Below are 22,105 nucleotides of genomic sequence, written 5' to 3' on the forward strand. Positions count from 1 at the left end.
GAAACAAGAAGCAAAACAATGCAATTAAATGCCACACACGAGCACATATTGTTTCCATGACAATCAAATCATCTAATTTTGCAGCAGAACTCTGACTTCATGTCACACAGGTCATCCTTTAATATCAGTATATTGTCCGTGATAATGAGCTAGGCGTGAGAGCAACACGTTTTAGAGACAACTGATGGGAATCTAAAAGCCTGGTATTTCAATTAAACCACACCATGCACAAAAGATGACAGGCTCGGACCATTAATGTACGATAGGTGGCTTTATTGTGTATTCAGGAAATTGCAGCTTTCAACCAATACATGTGATGTCTGTCAAGCACGGTAGAAAACCTTAATTTCAGCCATGGCAGCCAACTTGAATAGATTCATTAAAATATAAATGCAGAGTTATGAACAGCTAATGTTTGGTGTCAAGTCTCCGACCTCGTCACTCCCCGCAGCATGCAATTAAGGCCTCACAGTGGGGGAATAGGGAGTGACAGTAACAAATATACCCCCCTTCAAAGAAAACTAGTGTTCAAGCCTATGAGTGGATTCTGGAGTGGTGCTGATTAAATGGGTTGCATGAGCTGCAGGGATGCAGTTGTGTGCTGGAGTTAAAGCAGCAATGTGAGCAGAAAACAGGTGTACTCTGGGTTGATGCGTTTGTAAATGTCAGCGAAGTTTGTTTTTGCAAATCATGGATACATTTTACATTTCTTTAGTTTAAATTCTTAATTTTATGATATGACAACAATGTGTTTATGGTTTATGGTTAGATTTAGGAACAAAAAACGCTTGGTTAGGGTTAGGCAAAGATGTTGTTTTGGCTTAAAATATCTGGTTTTGTTGCCACAAAGCAAACTGAAAACTGTCTGGAGGGGTCCTCAGCACTAGCCTCAGTGACAAATACTTTTCCTTTTCTTTGACTGCTTCACAATTAAAGGCGTCTTCATCATGTGAATGCTTTTAATGTGTCTGCAGCAAGAGGAAATTGTGGGTTTGCGTTAGCAGTAAATCTCTGATAAAGCTGGAGCAGATTTAAAACAGAGCGGCTGATACCAAAGAGATAAAATCACCAACAGTAATGCTGCATCATTTCCTGTGAATCCCACAACTGTGGGTAGGCAAATTGAATCTCACATGGGAATGGCGGACCCCGCCACCAACACTTATAACTCTGGAGAGGAAATTGCAGAATGGTGATATATTGAATGGCTATTACTGATAAAATTGAGAACCATAAATAGTATCAAAAGAGAACCGCACAACAATGATATGTAATTTTCTGAAGGCGGTAAATCAGTAAAGGTTGTACTTTACACTGATTTTCAGTACAGCTAACAAGTCGTGCTTAACAACAGATCTCAGAGCAGCTGTTCAGAAATCACTGTAAAGCTCGGCCTCTTGTGGCTCATAGCTTAATTACTCAGCCCTACACTTGTAGAAGAGTCGTCTCTCTACAGGCTTCTGCCATCATGTCGTACACTGCAGACGGCAGCTTAGACATGGGCCGGGATTAAATGAAAACTAATAATGTGAAATGAAAGGTTATCAAAGGAAGCCTAATGAAGTAATGTTAAACAGAAATGTTCTCTGAAGACACTGTAATCCTCTGCAACGACTGACTGATATTATGTACAACACACACACGCGCACACACACCACTCCATCTACTCCTCCTTCCCACCGCTACAAATTAGAGACTTAATCAACATGCCTGATTAAGTGAGAGTGAGGCAGATTTAGCAACGGGGAAAATAAAAACACAAGATTGTACTCAAGTGAGGGTGTAAATTTGTCCTCACATCATGAGAAATGCGCAGTGTCAGTGTGGTATTGTGTGGACAAATAGGGGAAAGAAATAGGGAAGTGTTATTATGATGTGAACCCCTATGGCCCCCTATCCTCCCACTGACCTGCCACCCAACCAACAATACATTAAAAATCTGGTTTGATCCGTATGTGGCTTTTGGTGAGGAGTCTGAAAAAATGTGAATTTAGGATTTAAAGTTCTTGTAAGCAACTGTTACAAATAAATATCCCCGCACCTTTATATCCGTCTAAGATACAACCTCTAAAGTGCTTTTTGACAAGCAATTTCACTACTGGATTATGACAATAGCCTGAAGCAGGAAGAAGACAGGGGAATGGGTTTAGGCATGCCGTCTCTTAATTTACAATTTCTTTTTTGCGATCAGACTTCCTCATCTTTATTAATGATGAAAAAAACAGAAGAATCTAATGAATAAACAACAGTCTACTGTTCCTGATGCAATGCTTTATGCTGAAAGCAGATGAAGTGACTCAGAGTGAGCTACAGCTCTGCAGATTCACTCCAGAAGCTCGTTTTTCTGGCACAACAAGGAGAACAAGGAGAAAACAAATGTGACTCACTCATGCCAGCCAATTTCATTTTACAATCTGTGAAAGAATTGTAATCTTTGTAAGTTTGCTTAAATGACTATACCAGGTGTAACCCACTGTGACTTCATCCGTTTTGATTTTGTCGCCATCTTGTTTTATTGGAGTCAAAAGTGACCATATTTGGACAGGAGGGTGGAGCCTGGGAGGATATCCTGATTGGATCTTACTGAGAACCTGATGAAACATCGTGGTAGCAACGTACTCTACTTTATCAGCTATTTTTCTCCAAGTTGGTCCATAATTTACAAAATGAACATCATACTGTATTAAAGAAGGCTTGAAACTAACAAATGAGATCATAAACTCATTAGGAGATCGTTTACCGAGATAATAAATCAAGTAAGAAGTAGGGTCATTTTCTCATAAGCTTACATACAACCAGACCCCTTTTTGAAACCGTTGCAGGCTATTAGAAAGAACGCAGGTTTAAGGCACTTCTGCATTAGTCTCATATGGCCACGCTAAACTCCACAGCATGGCGTCGACAACTCTCATTCCGGTATTGGCAACCAATCACAATCATGGCGGATAGTGAAAGAGAGTATGCAGCCTGATGGTCGTATGCAGTCCAATGGCAGGCTTACACCAAAAGTCTCCATCCAAGAAGTGAGACTACTTCTGCATTGGCTTCACATTTCAGCCCTGGAAGCTCTGCCCATATTTTGTACAGTCAATGGTCCACACACACACACACACACACACACACACACACACACACACACACACACACACACACACACACACACACACACACACACACACACACACACACACACACACACACACACACACACACACACACACACACACACACACACACACACACACACAAATGCATGAAAAACTAGTCATGACTATATGCCCACATGGAAGGGTGGCTATTGTTTGTTTGAGTGACAGCCATGGTGTTTCTGCAGCAGGCGAGATAAACAAAGGAGTCGAATCAGAAAGATGCTCTGACTCAGGTTTCCTCACATTTGGCGCAGATCAAAGTGCTTAGTCCCTTTGCCAAGAAGCCCGGAATCACACTCACTGACACCGTGTCTGAAAAATTACCCAATAACCGCTCGGTCATGTTGATGACATTCGGTCACTTCTCATTCAGGAATACAAAGAGCTCCTTCCATAAGCCCTGTCCCTGGACGCCTGTTTTCTTTTTTTTTTGCCTTGCCTTCAGGCTCTTGCCAGTGGCTCTTGACAGAGTGCCACAAAGCCTTGACGACAACTCTAAGGGTGGAACGGCTTTCACTTGCCCCTTCAATCACATCCTTTAATATGTCTCTAATGTAGCCTCTATAAAAGGAGTCAGGAAGAGATACACCAATGCTGATGCTCACTTATCATCCCACGTTGCTCTCGCTTTCCCTCTCTGTCTCTGCCTTTCTTTTGGTCTGTCTGGCACGGGGCCTTTGGTCTGATTTCTCCCAGCTTTGGCCCATTGTTTCGCCTTGGCTGAGTCTATGAAAAGGCCCCCCGAGGGAGCCAGGCAACGCCAGCTACAAGTGGCTCCTGATCCAAGCGGCTCAGCAGAACTCGACTGGTCCGGCTCGGCTCACGCAGGTTCCAGTATGTCTCTGTCGTACTTAACACCACGTTAGGACGGAGGATCAGAATTCTGTTTGTCTGAGGGATCCTCGCGATGCAGCTGTGTACATAGTGGGTGACACGGCGTGGGCTTTGGGTTGAGGTGGATGGATATAGCTTTAGGAGAGCGTCTGACTGATGTGAACTCAGCTCGGGAAGTGTTTGTGTGATGTGACATCGCGGCGTGCAGCTCAGCATGTGGGGGCTGTGAGGGTTGGCTGAGGGCCAGACACAGACGAACCCTGCTAGACAAGCGGAACATGCTCGCAGCAACATCTTCAGTCTGGTCCCAGCTGTGTGTGTCATACTTAATCCTGGAACCAAAGGGACGCATTACTCCGTGCATGAAAAAATCATGATAATTCAGGCATTAAAATGCTGCGAGTCCTTATTTGTGTCATTCCCCCAGTCGTCTTGTTTATGTTTATCCGAAAAACCGCGTGTCTGCTTATTAGGAGCAACTTTTGCATTCGCAAGTGGGTTTCACTTTTGTGTGCCACTTCATTCATTTCACTTCCATTCCTTTGTCTAATAACTTGTGACACTGAGAGACTCCAAGGCATCTCACTTTCCCCCTCCACCAGTCCCCACCTTTCTTTATTTGTCCCGGGTTCATGCCTGGTTGATGGTATCTCTCAGCTGCCTAGGATCATAATACACAACAGTGGAGTCAGTCTTTGACAGAGCATCACCAGGAACAGATATCCATACTTCCTCAATCCTCTGTCACTATCTCCTCATCACTGACTCTGCAGGAGCTGCTATCCTCTCCTTCTAGAGACAACCGACGTGGTATCCATTTTCAGCCTCTCTTTCACTCTCCTGCCACCCTCTCTGTTTCCAATGTCCTCTTTCTCCCTTTATCCCCTCTTTCTCTTATCGCTCCATCAGGGTATCATCCTTTCAGCTGAAGTCTATAAGCACAGATATCCCCTCTGTTTCCTCTCTGCTCTTCTTTCACCCTGTCCTTCAGTAATCTCCTGAGTTCTATCACTCATTTCCATCTCCCACCCTTCTTACAGCATTTCAGCGGAGACGAAAATAAAGTTGTTTTCCCCGATAGGTCAGGATGTGCTGCATTTAGTTTACAGCAGCTGCCTTTCTTTTATGTTGTCTTTGAAATTTTTAAGGCAATTCAATGATAAATAAAAGATTTACTGTCTGTAAAGACTCGATACAGCTTCCTAAAATCAGTAGAAGGAGTTTACCAGTGCAAGCTGTTTTCCTGAAGGGAGGTTAAAATCTGGGTAGCAATGATTACATGGAATATCCAGCTGAGCCTTGTCTGCCTGTGGTTTATCAAAAGGCTTAGCAGTTGCAAAGGGGATAAGGAAATAACACTGTTGCACTGAATCTGAAGATACACTGTGCTGTGCAGCAATAATCGTGTTGTCTAGAAAGCTGATCAGTGCCCCGTTTTCTTGGCAAAATATTAACGTTAGCGATCAGTGATGTAACGATGTAGATATAAATTGATTACGTTTTAAGGATGTTAAATATTCTGCTATAATTTAGCACTTCTTAGGGATGGTGGGCTGAAACTGCCAAAATCTAAAGATGAATAATGACAATAAATGTCATTAATGCGCCTTGGCAATATTACAACAGATGTAGACATTAATTAACACATAAAATGTGACACAAATGACTTTTTTGTTTATATTTATTACATATTATCATCCAGATGAGAGTCCTGGTCGAAGCTGCTGTAAAATCACCTCAGCGCGTCCAAGAAAGATGTCTCATGTGGCGTTGTTCTTGTTCCCACCTACACCCTCCCCACTATGCTGGGATTGGCTTTGAATGATGACTGCCTAATGTGTATGATAAAGCAGAAATAGATAAGGATGTGTAAAAATAAATAACAAGTTGAATAAGTACTCATGAAGATGTTATCAATCTGACCTTCAACTACATTTATAGACACACTAGTCCATCCTGATAGACACTGTATTTACTACCCCACAGAATGACCTACTCTATTTTTTAAACTGTATTTATAGACATAGTCAACCGTTCTTAATGATATTTTCAAGCTGACAGAATGACCTTATCTCCTTTTAACATCATTTCTAAAGACAGTTTTCCATTTTGAGAGATATTTTCTACCTGACAGGATGACCTACCCTTTTCTTAATGCAAAGGTTAATACATGCAGAGGCAAATTAAAAACAGAAATATCTATTAATTCAATTTTAGAGCCATTTCTAAATTTATTTTATTTTTTGATTTTGGTAGCTTCGGTCCTTGATACGTTTCATTTTCAGTCTCAGAATACAGTTCAAGGTGTTGTCTTGCATTAGCCTTGACGACTCTTAACAGCGGCAGGAATCGCATAACAATATTTGAGTCAGGACTCGACTATGTTCTCTACAGACAGCGCACTCCATTTGTGTTTATGTGGTGCAGCCATTACTGTCAGCCCTGATCAGCCTCCTGTTTCATGGTTCAGGTGAGGCCAGTTACCTTTAGTGCTAAAGCGAGGGCACACAGAGAATTATGAGAGATTTTGATGCTTGTAAAGCCAGAAATTACAGTATGTTGGCTCATAAAATGCACTCTGGGTGGGTGACACAGTCTCTCATGTCTATACAATGGATATTTAAGCTTTTCATCAAACAGTTGTGCATATCCACAGGGAAACGTGCAAGAACTGCGAGGAACACGCAGAGCCGCTTCTAAAATGAGTGGTAAAAATGTTTATATATCCAAACTGATAAGTAACTTTAAACTCAATTCGATTTACTTACACAAATTCCCACACTGACTGAACAGATGTGGACCGCAGCAATAAGCCTCCTACTGGCAGACTATTACATTCTGCTTTCCTCTGCTCTTTCTTTCAGGCCTCTGTTCTATTGTTTTTCAATGAAAAAAAAGCTAACAACAACCTACACTCCACAGACAGAAAAAAAAAAAAAACTTGTGAAAGTTGGGAATACTGCGTACCGAAATAAAAATCTCCTCCAGTGTTTACAAGCCTCACTGATTTCAGTCACGATTGGACGTTTTTGCTTTGCAGAATTAAAAAACACACATCGCAGATGTCAAAACCGCTCAAGCAGTGAACCCTCAACGAGCCTAATTACCCACCGGATGTGTGGCTGTGTGATAAGAATCACAAAATCGGGTTTCGATACAATACAAAGCAGCAACAGGCCCAGAATCATCAATATCAATGTCGATAGTTATTACTATTAAAAGCTGCTAATGTACTGTCGTGTAGGGGAGAGTAATGTGCCTTGATTGATGGTGTGTGCATGCATTAATAGGCTACTTCTGAATACATTTTCATTATCACCAAATGATTTTCCAAACATAAAGCATTTCTTTTTACTCTTAATGATTCACTAGTTAATCTCTTCATGTCCAAATGTAGCTAATTACACTTTTTTAAAAACACATACAAATTCTTCTAATGTCAGAACGAAAGCGAATGAAATGTTGATGTTCGTGCGATACGTGGTTTTCACAAGGAACTGATGCATGCTCGAGAGGATACCAAGCACAAAGACCACCACCTGCAGTACCGTGACATGTCGGTGTGTTTCTGTTTGGTATATTTTTTATACCCAGTGTGTCTGGAACATGAGGAGTGAGGAGAGGCACTGACAGACAGACAGACAGGAGTTTCATTCACATTCAAATGAGGCAGCTAAAAGCAAAGTTTTTGGTATTTTGGTGGAAAACTTGTAGACGAGTGAGAACGAGGCTGTTTTTGGTGCGAATTCACTCAGATGATAATTTGTCGATTCTGACAGTGAGCACATCCTTTGGAGGAAATGTGCAACAAACACTTTTCATTAAAAAACAAGTGGATGTGACTTCAGAAGAACACTCTGCAGGAGGATAAAAATTAATTGGTAGTATGTCTCAGAATTTGTCATCTAGCAGGTGTTTTATACTGGAAATATGAAAGCCTTCTCCTTCAGTTACTCATTAAATCCCTACAGCCATCTGAAGACAGCAGGACAGATATACGAGATAAACCTGCATCCTTTCAGTTTGTAAAAGTATCGCGCCGGGCAGAGCCAGTGCCCACAGAGATTGACTGAGTTTCCATCGATTGAAATCACATGCAAACGTTACCAGGTTCCTGTAGACCAACACAGACTTCTGCACACATCAATCTGGTCAGTTGTGCCGCTTTATGCGATATCCTGTGGATGCACTGGACGCAAGCAGCTGTCAGTGAAAAACACTACAATTAAAAGTTGCTCTGCTCTCATTATCGCTCATTCTTGCTGTCTCCGTCTGTCTCTTCCTCTCACTCTCTCCTCGAAAAAACACTGGATTACTAGCGAGCGATATTCCCATGCGTCACGGCCTGGTTTTTTTTTTGTCTGGCACTGTGGCATCTCATTTTAATTCCTGAAATGCATTTTTTAGCTGTGATCTGATGTGATACAGCAGGATTACAAAAGTAGTTTTTGACTGATCCAATCATATTAATGGTTTGAACAAACGGTTACCGCTTCTATTATTCATTTATCCTACTGAAGCCTACGAGAGAGGGTTAAGCACAGTAGATCACAGAAAGATATCAGTGGAAGCAGGACATAACTAACTCTGCCCTTTCAATATCTCCAGCAGTCGTCTCTAAATGCTGCACCATCTGCCTTTGGCAGCAGATTTGTTGTGCCTTATTACATTCACGTCTACAAACTCTGCATCATGCAAACATTATTTTCTACTTGGAGAAACTCTCTCCTCTCCTTTTAGTGAGCTATTTTCAAAATGCCACTCCGATTGCCACAGCTGTTCAAAAGGAATGAGACCAGTAATGAGGCCGGCTGAGAGGTTTAATGCCTGTGTCTCTCCGTCGGCTCGAGCTCTTACCTCACTGTTTCAAAGTTTTCATTAACCCATCTAAAGCTTCTGCTTTCTGCTACTCCACAATATCTGGGCCTTGCAGGAGTCTTTGCTTTTTATGTAGAGGCAACCTAATCTGTGTAGTAACAGGGAGAGTTTGACATTTTGGGAAAAATGCTTATTTGCTTTCTTGCCAAGAGTTAGAAGAGAAGATCAATACCACTTTTATGCGAGTACGCTAAATACTGTATGAAGCTATTGCCAACTTGGCTCAGCACAAAGACTGGGAGTGTGGAGACACCCTGCTTAACATCGTCCAAAGGTAACAAAATCCATCTACCAGTACCTCTAAAGCTGCCTAACAAGTTATGTCTCGTTACTGTTAAGTGTAAAAATGATAAATTAATGTGATCTCTGCTGGTGGCAGCAAGAAATACCACCTCAAACATCACCCATTTACAGTTAATGTCTTGGAGTTTAAATGTCTGTTGGTGTAAGGAAACATCTTTCCGAACACTTTTCACAAATATAAGAAAAACTAATAACAGAGGCCGCACATCTAATAAACTCAAACTGATGGCAGCGCCGAAATGAGAGAAGCTGTTCTGATGTTTCGGCATTCAGTCTCCTCTTTTATCTCACAAACATTTCTTTATTGATAGCTGCAATATATTTCAGGTTGACAGCACACCATCGCCGAGCTAATGGTTTGAATAGCACAACAGTGTTATTATTCATAATAACTGCATAATGATAATAAATGGGCATTCATTACAGCCTGCACTATATCCTGCAGCGATACATGACAACAGCGTCTGGTTTCAATCTTTAGGAGACAAGAAACCATACTGAACTTTTTCAACTCTTGGCCTGAGTAGAAAGCGAGCTGAATAGATGGCAGGGAAATAGTCATATAGTCATAATATCTGAAGGATTTATGAACAACATTCGGGTATCTTAGCTCCAGTAGGAAATACATAAACCACAAGTCAAGAAAAGACAATTCTTTCAACATCTGACACTGCTGTATTTGTTGCTGTCTCAGAGAAGCTGCGAGGGTTCGGTTACATGCACAGTGGCCCTAAATAAATGTGGTCTGGCCAGAACAGCCAGCTGTCAAGTGCACAAGGTTGTATTAGTGGAGCAACAATAAAGTATCTTGAAGTATCTGTCTCACATATAACAAGGCTTAAAGTGACATTTCAGCTGAAAATAAAGCCACATTTCTCGCTGTGTCTACATTAGGTAACAGTATTTGGTAAAGCATTCTTCTTTTGCTGGCTCACCAACAGCCTGAATTTCCTGTAGCACAGAGACCACCAGCAGCAGTAGCTTGACATGTTGGTGTTTTTTTTAATTTTTTTAATTTTTTTAAACCAGTGTGTCTGGAATAGAAGTGTGAGGAGAGGCACAAACACACAGTAGATCCATTCAGATTCAAATGAGGCAGCACAAAGCAAAGTTTTGGTTAAAAAAAAGATGTGGTGGAAAAAAACAGACAGAATGGGGTTGTTTTTTGGTGCCACTAAAGTGACAATTCAGCCGAAAATCAAAGCCTGTAACTTGCCTGTAGTGCTGTCTATCTGTCTAGATTATTCTGGTGTGAGTTGCTGAGTTTTCAGCACATCTGTGTCCCTTAATGACAAAAAAGGTTGATTGCCAGTGACTCCCAAAACCACATATATCACTGTGCCCAAAACAGCATGACCATTGCAGCGAACAAGCGACAGGCGAAGCTTCTTCTGTCACAGTTTGGTTGTGTTTAGGCACCAAGACTACTTGGTTTGGTTTTGGAAAACATTGTGGTTTGGGTTGAAATACCTCAATTACTTATGTATCTTCAGTTTTCTACGTACTGTTACATTTGCAACTTCAGTTTTATGATGTCACTTTTTTACGATAGTTAAAATAACACCCTTAACATTTGTTTAAACACTGGACATGAACAGTGGTCTCCTGGGTGAAAGGCCTGAGCAGCCATTTAACCCTGATTACCCCTCTGTGTGGAGTTTGTTGCTCTTTATACTACTTTGCTTGACTTCCTCCTTTGTTGCTGCAATGACAACTACAACCACTAGAAGTCGCTGCTTAAAAAGAAACATAAATATGTTATGTCGATGTATATTGTCGTTTTTCTGATGAGGAAGGGTTGGAAGTTTTGGACATATCGGCCATAGAGATTGAGAGTCTGCGTTATCTTAAACATAATGCAACTAAATGGCACTCAGCTCGTGGTGCTGAAAGCAAAAAAAAAAAGCAAAAAGATATTTTTGAACAGCAATGTCTCCTTCCAGAAATCATGACCTAGTTACTCAACATAATCCACAGACCTTGATGTGAGCAGTTTCATGTCAGAACTATTTTTTTTCCTATTAAACTCGTGCTAACTAAGCTGACGTTACCAATCTAATTTTGTTTGACTTTGAGCACCACAAGATTATTTTCTTCAAGAGAGGCTCAACGGCCGATATTTCCAAACTCTGCAACTCACACCAAAACAATCTATATGGATACAAAGCATTGCAAGTAAGAGGAAAAATATATATTTTTTGTTGATGAAATGTGTCTTTTTTCTTTTGTTCTGTTTCACTCTGTACATTTCTTCTGTTAGACACATTTCAGGTGCTTCGTTGGAAGCTATGTGTGATGTATTCTTAGAAAGAGTTTTCTCCAGCATTACATTCTTAAGAAGTCATGAGACAAACACAGCTCACACTTGCTCATTGTCACGGAAAGTTGAGAAGTCAGGATTAGCTCCTCGCAGAGAAGATGAGTTGCAGGTATGAAATATTTATCCATTACAAGGTGTTAAAAATATCTTTTTTTCTCTGCCGCACATCTTAGAGATCGAGAAACACGACACGATTCATCCAGTTGGAACAGTCCGTATATTGTTCCAGATTTTCTCATCCTCATGGCAACGGCTACAGTATCCACAGAAGCTGTAGTTCACATTTTCTTCTGTTTCTACATTTCTTTTCCTGTCTGCTGCTCTGTTTCCTGGAAGGCATATCCGAGCCAAGACTGAATGTGAGAAAAACAACACAATACAAGGCTAAAATATATCTCCCTAGCTGAGTTAGCTGCCTCTGGACAGACACGGTGTCTCTTCTCTGCCTCAAACCCCTGGTCAAACAATGTTAGGGCACGTGTTGTTCAGTCTGTGCGCATTTAATTCACAGCTTACTGCTTTAATAGCTTCGGCCCCCTGCTCGCTGCCGAACCCAGGGGCCATTCTACCACCTGACTCAGACTATAATAGCTTGTACTGAGATACAGCTGTTCATCTGCCTCCTACTGATGAAGCCGGATGAGCAGCCAGAAGTGTCTCAGCTCTGGCGAGATGTTCATTTTCTCAACATGCGGCATGTAGGCCCACCTCTGCCTGTGCATAAAGCCTAAGCAGTAACATGGAAACTGTCGGTAACAGATACGGTTTAGAAACACTCACTTAAACCCCGGTCATGTCCACAGAAATCCTCTGTATCCCTCACCTGTGAATACTAACGCATGTCCAAGCAGCAAAGCCTTACATCACCATGCTGGGCACCGTTCTATGGGTTTTCAACCAGAGCACACCAAGTTATAATACTAGCAGATGCATTTAAGCTTAGATATTTTTTTTTTATTGGGGAGAGAGAGAAAAAAAAGGACAGACACGGAGAGGGAGTGAATGAATCGGAGCAGGTGGATAAAGGCCAAGAAAAAACACATGCTAGTTTTTATGAAGCAGTGTTGAAATGCTTATTTTACATAAGTATATTTTAGCAGCAAAGAGCCTCGCGTCTTTTAATGACAAGTAATCATTTCCGTCCATTAATTCAGTGTCATGTTCATGGGCGTAGGTTTCTATATAGATGGTCGTGACATGTCACAACCAATGTTCGAGGATTGCAAAATAGTCACTACCAATATTTGTCTGCTGCTGAGCCAGTAGTAACGTTAGTGAGTGGTAGTAGTGAGCATCTTCCAAACTGTGTCCGCTACTTGAAATGGATAAGAGGAAGAAACAGCTGAGAAACAGCGATTAAAAAGTTGAAGTCTCTGGAGGTGGAGGCTGCTAAATGTGCGAAGTTGAGGGAGCTTTTTGGTGCCGGGACCAGTGACACCGACCCGCCAGCAGCCACAGGTGCTGCTGCTCCGGGAGACGAGGGAGGAGGACCTGATGATGATGAGCGAGTGGAGGCAGACAGGGTCAGTAACGTCAGCCTGGGGCTGGCTCGGCTAAATGTGTGAGACACGTCCAAAACAAAGTAAAAGACGTTTTTACATTGAATGTGATGCGACCTCACTAACTGCATACTGATGAACGCAGCTGCCGCTAATGCTAACGTAGCTGCCGCTAATGCTAACGCAGCTGCCGCTAATGCTAACGCAGCTGCCGCTAATGCTAACGCAGCTCCTCAGGGACTGAAGTCGTTATTTTCTAACTTTGACAATCTAACATGTGGCAGCACATCAGCCCAGAGTTAAAGGGCTGTGACTGTTGGTAGTTGTGGTTGATTTTGTTCAAATACGCCGAATTGTGATATTATGGGTTATTATTGTTCAGATGATTTAGCTAAGCTAGCTAACAGATGCTAACGTCAGCGGTCTCTTGTTGCCATAGCAACAGTAAACATTCACGTGGACTGATGAGCTGTAAACAGAGATACAAAACACAAGTAAACCTATAGCAAATAATAAATTTAATTTGCAATATTTACCATTGAATTTATTGTAATCTTTCAATTCATTTATTGTTTACTGAGGTGATAACTATCTAATAGGTATAATTTGTGTGTAAATGTGTTACTTTTACTGTAGTTTTCAAATGGCTGTGTATAGTGTTAGTGTATAGTCTTGAGCATTTTCAGGTCACAAAGATCTGGCTTTTTTGCATTGGGAAACACTAGTAAAGTGTCCTAATGAAAACACGACAAAGCCATTTGACTACCTTGTTCATAAATGATGGTGTCAGGACTTTTTTTTATGACACACACACTTTCATTGATAGGAATACTTGGTTTTGAGGAATGACCTCTATTTTGAGCATGTGACATGCTTTTGCAGGTTATCAACAAGGTTTTGCAGTTTGTACTAATTGTTTTGAGAAATGCACCAACTGTTGTGCAAATGTAAGTAATGATGTGAGAAAAACTCCACCCCGAGTCTGGTTTTGGGTTCTTCCCGTTAGTCTCGTCCCACCCCTGGTCATAACATAACTTCTGTTGTGATTTGACACTATAATGAACAAAGATTGATTGGTTGATTGCTATAGCTGTCAGTTTTAGTCCTTGAGTTCATAGCTACGTGCTTTATTTGTTAACTGCTATCAAGGAATATGACTCTCCTTTGTAGTGTGTGTGAGAAAGGACGCCACGAGATTTGTGGACTTCTTCGTGGTGTCCGCTGATAATATAGTGGGCTGGTCTGGACAGAAAATGCCAGAGCTGAATTTTTGTCCCAGTCCACCCCTGGTAATGTCACTACCAAAGCTGAGACCAAACCTACGCCCTTGGTCATGTTCAATCAATAATCAAACAAGACTCAAGTTAGCAGCTCTGTGAGGCTGTTAGACTTAGTAGTGCTTTGATCTGAATGCTAACATCAGCATGGTAACATATCACAGTGACAATGTTAAAATGCTGAAGAAAGTGGGTCATGTTTACCAATCTTAAAGCATGCTAACTTTAGCTAATCAGCATGAAATAGAGCTGAGGCTGAATGTCATTGGGGTGACTGTTAAAGGACCAGTGTGTAAGATTTAGCACTATCTAGCAGTGAGGTTGCAAATTGCAACCAACTAAATAGCCCTTGCCTCCCCCTCCCCCTACAGTGGTTGCTAAAAAAGCAAAAGAAAGCAATATTTGGTTTGTCCCTTCTGTGCTACTGTAGAAACATGGCAGTACAACATGGCGGACTTTGTGGAAGAGGACCTGCTCTCTCTGTTTTCAAAGGCTCATTCTAAGATAACAAAATCACAACAAATCTTATTTTTAGATGATTATACACAAATGAAAACATAATTATGAACATATTTCATTTCTGGCCCCTAAAGCTTCCTGAATCCAACACACTGGACCTTTAAACAAAGTGAAATCATGATCTGATGATGGTGCCAACTGGAAAGTGAAGGGATCGCTGGAGTTGTTCCGACAGATTCTGTGAGGAACATGAATGTCTGAACCCAAGTCCTCGGCAATCCATTCAATAACTGCCGAGACAGTTAACCTAAAACTGTGAAAGTCTAATAAAAGCCGAACAATAACCCCTTACCCTCACAAAAAAATAATAATTTTGAAATGTTACAGTCAGGGAATCACCAATCACCAAGGAATATCTGCACTACATACTTTATTCAGTAGATGTGGAGATTTTCACTGGTTAAGTGCTGCTGGTGGCGCTAAGTGAATCGTTAGTATTCACCCTCTGGGGAATGAATGAAACCATGAATATCTTTTCAAAATCTCAGTAAAAATAAGGTATTTAAGTCAGCAGCAAACTAATGGACTCATGTTTTGAATCTAGACAGGCAGATGACTGTATGTAGATGTGTAAATATTAAAGACATATATCGTATGTGATTGTGTTATATGCTGGAGTCTGAGTGAAAATTGACAACATTGGTAATGACCTGCTAAACCCAATGATGAATCATCATTTCTTTTCAACCTGTAGCAGTAATGAATGGGGGTTTTATGTTTGCCAAACAGGCTCTTTTGAAAGAGGATCAAAGAATATAATTAGAAAGAAGTTATTATTTTAACACATTACCAACATTTTAACACAATTACACTAAGAAGTATTGGAGAGTTTCGCATTATTCTTGTTTCACAAAGCCATGAAATGTTGGCAAATATCGCTGCTTTTCCATTTTCAGTGTCACAACCACAGCTGCAATTTACCTGAAAACAACATAAAGAAACATGATGCCTAATGGAGAAACACCTGAAAGCAAGTCAACATTAAAGAAGAATCATTTCACACTCCTCATTCAGTGTTGGGCTGAAAGGAGCGATGAGGAATCTCTTATTATGACCTAAAAATTATACCACGCTTGAATGGACTCCACTGTGCACAAAGGATGTATTAAGCAGCAATGATTTTAACATCTGAAGCTATTTACTGCTTTCAGAGGGAGGCTGTTGGAGTGTGCAGTCATACCACAAGTGTGGGCTGTGAAAGATGTCCAGGTCTAGTGTTCTTAAAAATCAACAGATACTGGCATTAATTTGGGGACATTTTGTTCTCCTATTTTTTTTTTCCTTTTTGAGGCATCATCTAATAAAAAAGCTGTAACAGTTCCTAAATGTTTTGAAGTGATGCCAGAGATCCACTACTTCATTGGGATTTTGTAGATTCTCTTCCATATCTAGCACAAAACTGCTCCTTGTGTCTTTATGTGACTTGACTACATTCATGACATTGCTCCATGATGTGTGGAGACAGTTACTGTAGTAAAGTAAAAGACAGTATAACTGCGTTATTACCCAATCAGTGATAAAGCTTTTTGTATGAGGATTTTGTTGACCTGACCCCCTGATCAGTCGAACATAAACGCAAAAAATTAGTAGACAAAGATGAGGAAATGGATCGTGACTGTGCCAAATGGTTTTTCTTTATATTATGGTTAGGTTTAAACCTGATATAATGATGCCACCATGTTTGGATGAGAGGGTGGAGTTGGGGATGACACTGCTTAAGCCTCCTGATTGGATCTGACTGAGAACCCGACCAACACGTCCTCACAACCAAACGACTCAATAGGTTGATCGCCAGTGACTACCACAACAAGATTACCCTTGCAGCGTACCAGCTCCAGACTTTTGTCCTATAGTCGCAGTTTGTTTAGGTTTAGGCAAGAAAACTATTTGGTTGATTTTAGGAAAACATGGTGGGTTAGCTTAAAATGTTATTTATGTAACTTCAGTGATGAACGTACCTATATATGTCACTTACGTCACTACTTGTAATAATTGACCTAACCGTCCATCCCTGTGTCCTCCCCCGACCTGCTTGTACTACAACTACTACTTCGCCTGACTTCCTCCCCTGTGGCGTAATGCTAACTATGGCCACTAGAGGTCGCTACTGGACAAGAAACATTAATATCGGTCTTCAAAGTCAACCCACTTATATGCTTGTTTTTCTCATGAGAAGGGCCTGTGAGGACATGCCGTCGCCACACTACAAAGCGTGCCCTGCTTTATCTATGCATCTATTTTACTCTAAACGGGACCATAATTTACATAATGAACATCATGTTGTACTGAACAAGACTTGAAACTAGGGATTGAGACCATAAACTATTTAGGACACTGTTCACTGAGGCAATAAATCAAGTGAGAATTAGGGTCATTTAGGGGTCAACTAACTTGCTTTTTTACACATCCAGCAGCTCTTGGGAAAGTTTAGCAGTTATTTGGCGTCCTGTTTCTGGCCACTTGCTGAATGAAAGTCCAATATTGACTCTTTTGATAGCTTTGTTTTTGGTTTACACCACCTCCTGAGGAAAAAAAAAAAGTATCTTAATTGTTCCCATGTGTTCACCAGCTGTTCGTCTGTCTGCTGTTAAGTGCTGCGAAGGGAGCATGCAAAAGATTTTTACACCTTTTTTTTGCAGAAAGCATCTGTCTACTGTGGCAGAAAGTGATGCCATTCCACCATGAAGGGTGAACGGAAACGATAAAGGTGTAGCTGCTTGAAGCAACTCAGGCTATTTGCTTATGGTTAGGAGAAACTCATGGTTCAAGGAAATGTTGCTGGAAGAATATATATATATATTCATATATGCATACATATTAAAAGGGAGGAGGATCAAGTCGTGAGTATATGTAGGCAGTTTCTACCAGCACAAACAGCACGACTTATTTTTTATGCCTTCATTAAATTTAAACTTTGCAGGAGTTCCCTGTCTATCTGTAAGGCTGTCACCTCTGCTTTGAACACTGGTGCTATAGCAACAGTCTGAAGAGTTGATAAGACAGGAAGAAGCCCTCAGAATAGCATACACAAAACTCTCTGGGAACTTTTACGGTACAGTATTAATAATTCTACCAAATGGTAAACAACTAACTTGCCCAATGCTTTTTTAAAAAAAAATCCACCCATCAAGGTTTTTTTCTATACTGTGCGCTGTTTCTACATTTGTACGCCAAGGTTGCAATAAATAATATAAAATATAAACCTTAAGTCCACATGCACTTATTTAGTCATATCCTCCAGCAGCTTGTGCTTCTAGGGACCTGCTGTATCCCGGCTCAGTCCAGGCCTGAGCAGATCTTTCTACTTTATGAGACACAAGCAAAAGGTGGATTTTTAAGATGCTCTCCTTTTCATCTTTTATTCTCTCCCTCTCTCTCTCAGTCCTTTCCCTTCTCTATTTCCTTCCTTCCTCGTGTCTGTCCTGGTAGAATCAGATATGAATGGTGATAAGGAGCCAGATGGGAGCAGAGCTATGAATCCAGACTGGAGGCAGTAAAAATTTAGAGGACCATTGTTAACTCTGGTGGGGGAGATATTGATTGGTTGTGTGTGTTAAGTGAAGCATCAACACTGGTGAGCTAATAGCAAGCCGAGGCAAGGCTCATAAATATTTTTGCCTTCATCTTTACCTCTTTCAACAAGTTATACTCTAATTAGATGGTGGTCATTTGATGTCCAGTGCAGACCTAATTATTAGTGTTGCTAATATTTTTATGTTTTTTCAGCTCACAAAGATTCTAGATAGGGCCGTGCATTAATATTATTGAGAAGTCAGACTGGGACCTTAATTATCCCGATGCTTTGAACTTAACTTTCCTCCCAATGGAATAAAACTTTTCACAACATATACTTGATAATCAGTCTGTTTAATTACAATACATTTGAGGACCAAAAAGGGGTATACTTCATTTTTTTTGGTGCCATTTTTGCTATACAAACATAATTGAGTTCATGAGACATGCAATACCCATTGTGAGATGATGCAATGAAAACATACAAGGGCTTCAGAAAGAAAAGGGAAATTCTTCTTTGTAGTTTTGTTCGACTTCATTTTTCTACAAGTTAAAACAACAACAACTGCATTTCAGCAAGTTGCGTCAGTACAAGACCGAGTACAAAGTCAAACCCTAAAATTGAACAAGTAGGTGCCTTTCATGGCCTAACAGTTGTCATTTCAGTTTAAAATCAAAGCTTGACACACAAGTGTGCGCTAAAGAAGCGAGGCGAAATACTTTTGCAGGGTTGGACACGGCTGCAGGCATTGTCATAAAGCCCCATTTGCAAAGTTCACTCTTAAGACTTCAGTCCTTGCTATTAGACATACTGTGTGAATGCTGTCCTCATAAGTTAAAGTGACAGGAGGAAGTTGCGCGTTGTATGTCTGTACTTTATGTCCTATGTGTACAGCATGTTTGTTGATCTGTACTGGGGCTGGGTATCAAATATTGTTTCCTTTGGTTCTTCAGCACTGTTATTGATTCTTTTTTCATTACCAAACAATTGTTTTTTTAAAAATATATCATGTTAATAAAGTCTGAATTCAGGACAAGCTGTTTTAAATACAACTATATTGTCTACAGAGCGGCAACAGTATTGTTCACAACAGCAGAATCGCTACAAACTCAATGACATCTTGCTGGAAACAGTCCCTCAAATGTCAATAAAATAAATAACGTTCCTGACATCAAATTACTGAGTGAGGTTTTGAAAGAATAAAGAACAAAGACATCAGTCAGTGTCAGTCGTCCTTCCTCTGCTGATGTGATTCACTGTCTGCAGGTACCGCTGCTAGACAGAGGAGGGGCTGGTTTGTCTCAGGCAAGTTCACAAGAATTTGCCACATTTTAAGATACCTGTACATGTCAAACTGAACTAAACAGTTAAACTACATACATACAGGCAGCTTTTAGTTTTCGTGTGCCGGTAGCTTTTTAGTAACAGTTCACTATCGGCTGAGCTAGCTCACTGTGCTTATTGTAAAACAGACATAGTGGAAGGAGCAGATTAAAATAGTGTTGTCAACATTTTAACATATCTGTACTTGTGGAACAGGTGTATTGATAAAGTATTGACTTTTTACATGCAAAGGTTTTATTGCAGCAGAATGTTCTCGAATAAACTTCGAGTTAACTTCACCTGCTTCACTTTATTGTCTCCCCTGCAGCCTCTCTGCTCTGCTAACTTTGCTTTGTGTGTGTAAATGAATGATAAAAGAACAGTTAATGTTTATCACAATGATGGTATGTAAGGTTTAGCCCGTGGCCCGTTTAATACAGGGTTTTGGCACCCCATCCCTATCCTGAACAATACCAATTATAAAATCTATTTTAACAGAAAGGAAATAACAGTAATCATTATGGTTCAAGTACTCGCTTAGAGGGAGGACACTGTTCAAAGACGCATGAGCAGCTGGAGAAACTGTTTTTTACTCTGCACACTTTAATCAACCTGCATAACTGGACTAAAATGAAGAGACTGATATCTACAGAACTAATATCTGTGCAGTACTGGACTAAAGAAGAAGAAGAAGAAGGGAATGACGATGTGGTATTGGGAAATAGCTGCAGAGTGAGACCTCTTAATTTCTATAACGAGCCCCGTTGCTGGGCATAATGTAGTGGTTTCCCTGAACGTCTCTACGTTGTGTAACGTTAGACAGCCAATCAGCAGCATTGTTAGATCTCGATACAAGCATGTTGTGTTCTTATTGTTGCTTACTGAAGCCGATGAGATTTACTTCTGAAGTAATGAAATTGAGTACAAAATGACACGGCATTGTTCGATACGCGACAGTAATGACACAATGTGCCTTAAAAACACAGCACCACAATATAAATCTGCAGAAGTATTTATTTAACCGGTGTACACTGTACCTGTCCCCATGTCGGTGTGCTCCTGAGACAGGTGCTGGCTCTGGTGGACCCATTCGCCGTTGCACTTGAAGAAGATCTGAAGAGCAGGCCGAGCTTGACACCGGAGCTTGATGGGGTTGCTCTTGACGATGTAAGCGTCAACGGGCTCTTCCAGGAAGTGCGGCAGTGTCCCAGACTGGCCATGCTGCAGGGCTTCACCTCGGGGACCTGAGGGACAAAAGGAGAATGAAAGAAGAGTTAAACTAATTGGCTGGACAAAATTGAGTAGAAAAGCGTATTTTGTATCAACAACAGCATGATGGCTCACTCAAGCCATCTCAGATTTCATCCATGCCAAAACACCCTGCAGTTAAATCTTCAACACAGCCACAAAAACACCCTTAAAACTAACTCTCTGTCTTCCCCCCGGCTTCCACTATCCCTCACTCTCTCCCTCACCCTTGAAACAAGACCCAACTGGTAGCCATTTCTCCTTACAGAGACATCTTCCTCAAGCAATTCACTTTGGAGCACAGCATGAGAAATAACAACAACACAACATCACCCAATCCACCGCCATCCATTCTCCTTCACAGCATTACGATACAATAATTTACAGAAAGCCTTCTGTAGAGAAAATCCTCCCGAGTGCCACAGTGTTTAATATTTGGAGTATTCAGGGACGTGCAGACGATGCCACGGGGTATTTTGCAGAATGCTAGGCTGCACTTTGTTTTGCAAATCTGCAAAACACGTACGATGATAAAAGTACCTTATTTAGCTTTTAATAATTTATGCCATTAGTGTTATTGTTTGTTAACATACTCTTTATTTTTTTCGAATCATGAGGGGTTTAACTCCTCTGGGAAATCTACAATGGTACATAACGGTTATCTGCACTGTTGCCTCAACATATGCCATGTTTTTCCTCTCTGTATGAGTACAAAAAAAAAAAAACAGACTAAAATACAGTTTTGTTGGATGGAGAGAAATCCTGATTTTAAGGGAGTTTCTAGGGAAGACTCTCTGGAGAAGTGGCTAAGCTGTGAGACATTCAGCAGTTTTTAATTCCAATGAAATCCTACTGTATTAAAGGGCCCGTATTGTAGAAAGTGAGATTTCCCTCTCTTTTGGATTACGGTGCAGGTTGAGCTGCTATATGATTTCTGTGAAAGTATTAAAAACGCTCAATATGCAGAGAAATGCACTTTTACTGTGCCTTCTGTAAGGCTGTGATGTCACAACTACGCAGTCACCGCCCCCAGAACAACCAGGGTTGCAAAACCCTCGGCAGAGCTGATGTGTTCAACAGAGGTTGAATAGAGGTGCTGCAGCAATGGACAATATGAGAAAAATAATGTGTTTTTTGAATATCAACACTATGAAAACGGACCTCCCATGGCTGCAGGAGATTGTTGTTTACATGGTTCTGTTTAAATCAGTCTAAAATAAAAACATAATCGCTTGCATTCA

The 22,105-nt window shown here is 40.8% G+C and overlaps 1 protein-coding gene across 1 annotated transcript in view; it reads right to left on the reverse strand.

Moving 5' to 3' along the window:
* The window catches only part of unc5da (unc-5 netrin receptor Da), a 186,942-nt gene that overhangs the window by 55,101 nt on the left and 109,736 nt on the right, over positions 1 to 22,105 (reverse strand). The window contains exon 3 of the mRNA XM_073477388.1: positions 20,654 to 20,860. Coding sequence (XP_073333489.1) covers positions 20,654 to 20,860 — 207 coding nt within the window. The remainder of the gene's footprint in view (positions 1 to 20,653; positions 20,861 to 22,105) is intronic.

Source organism: Pagrus major, chromosome 12, assembly GCF_040436345.1.
Source record: "Pagrus major chromosome 12, Pma_NU_1.0".
In the NCBI taxonomy this organism is placed as follows: Eukaryota; Metazoa; Chordata; class Actinopteri; order Spariformes; family Sparidae; genus Pagrus; species Pagrus major.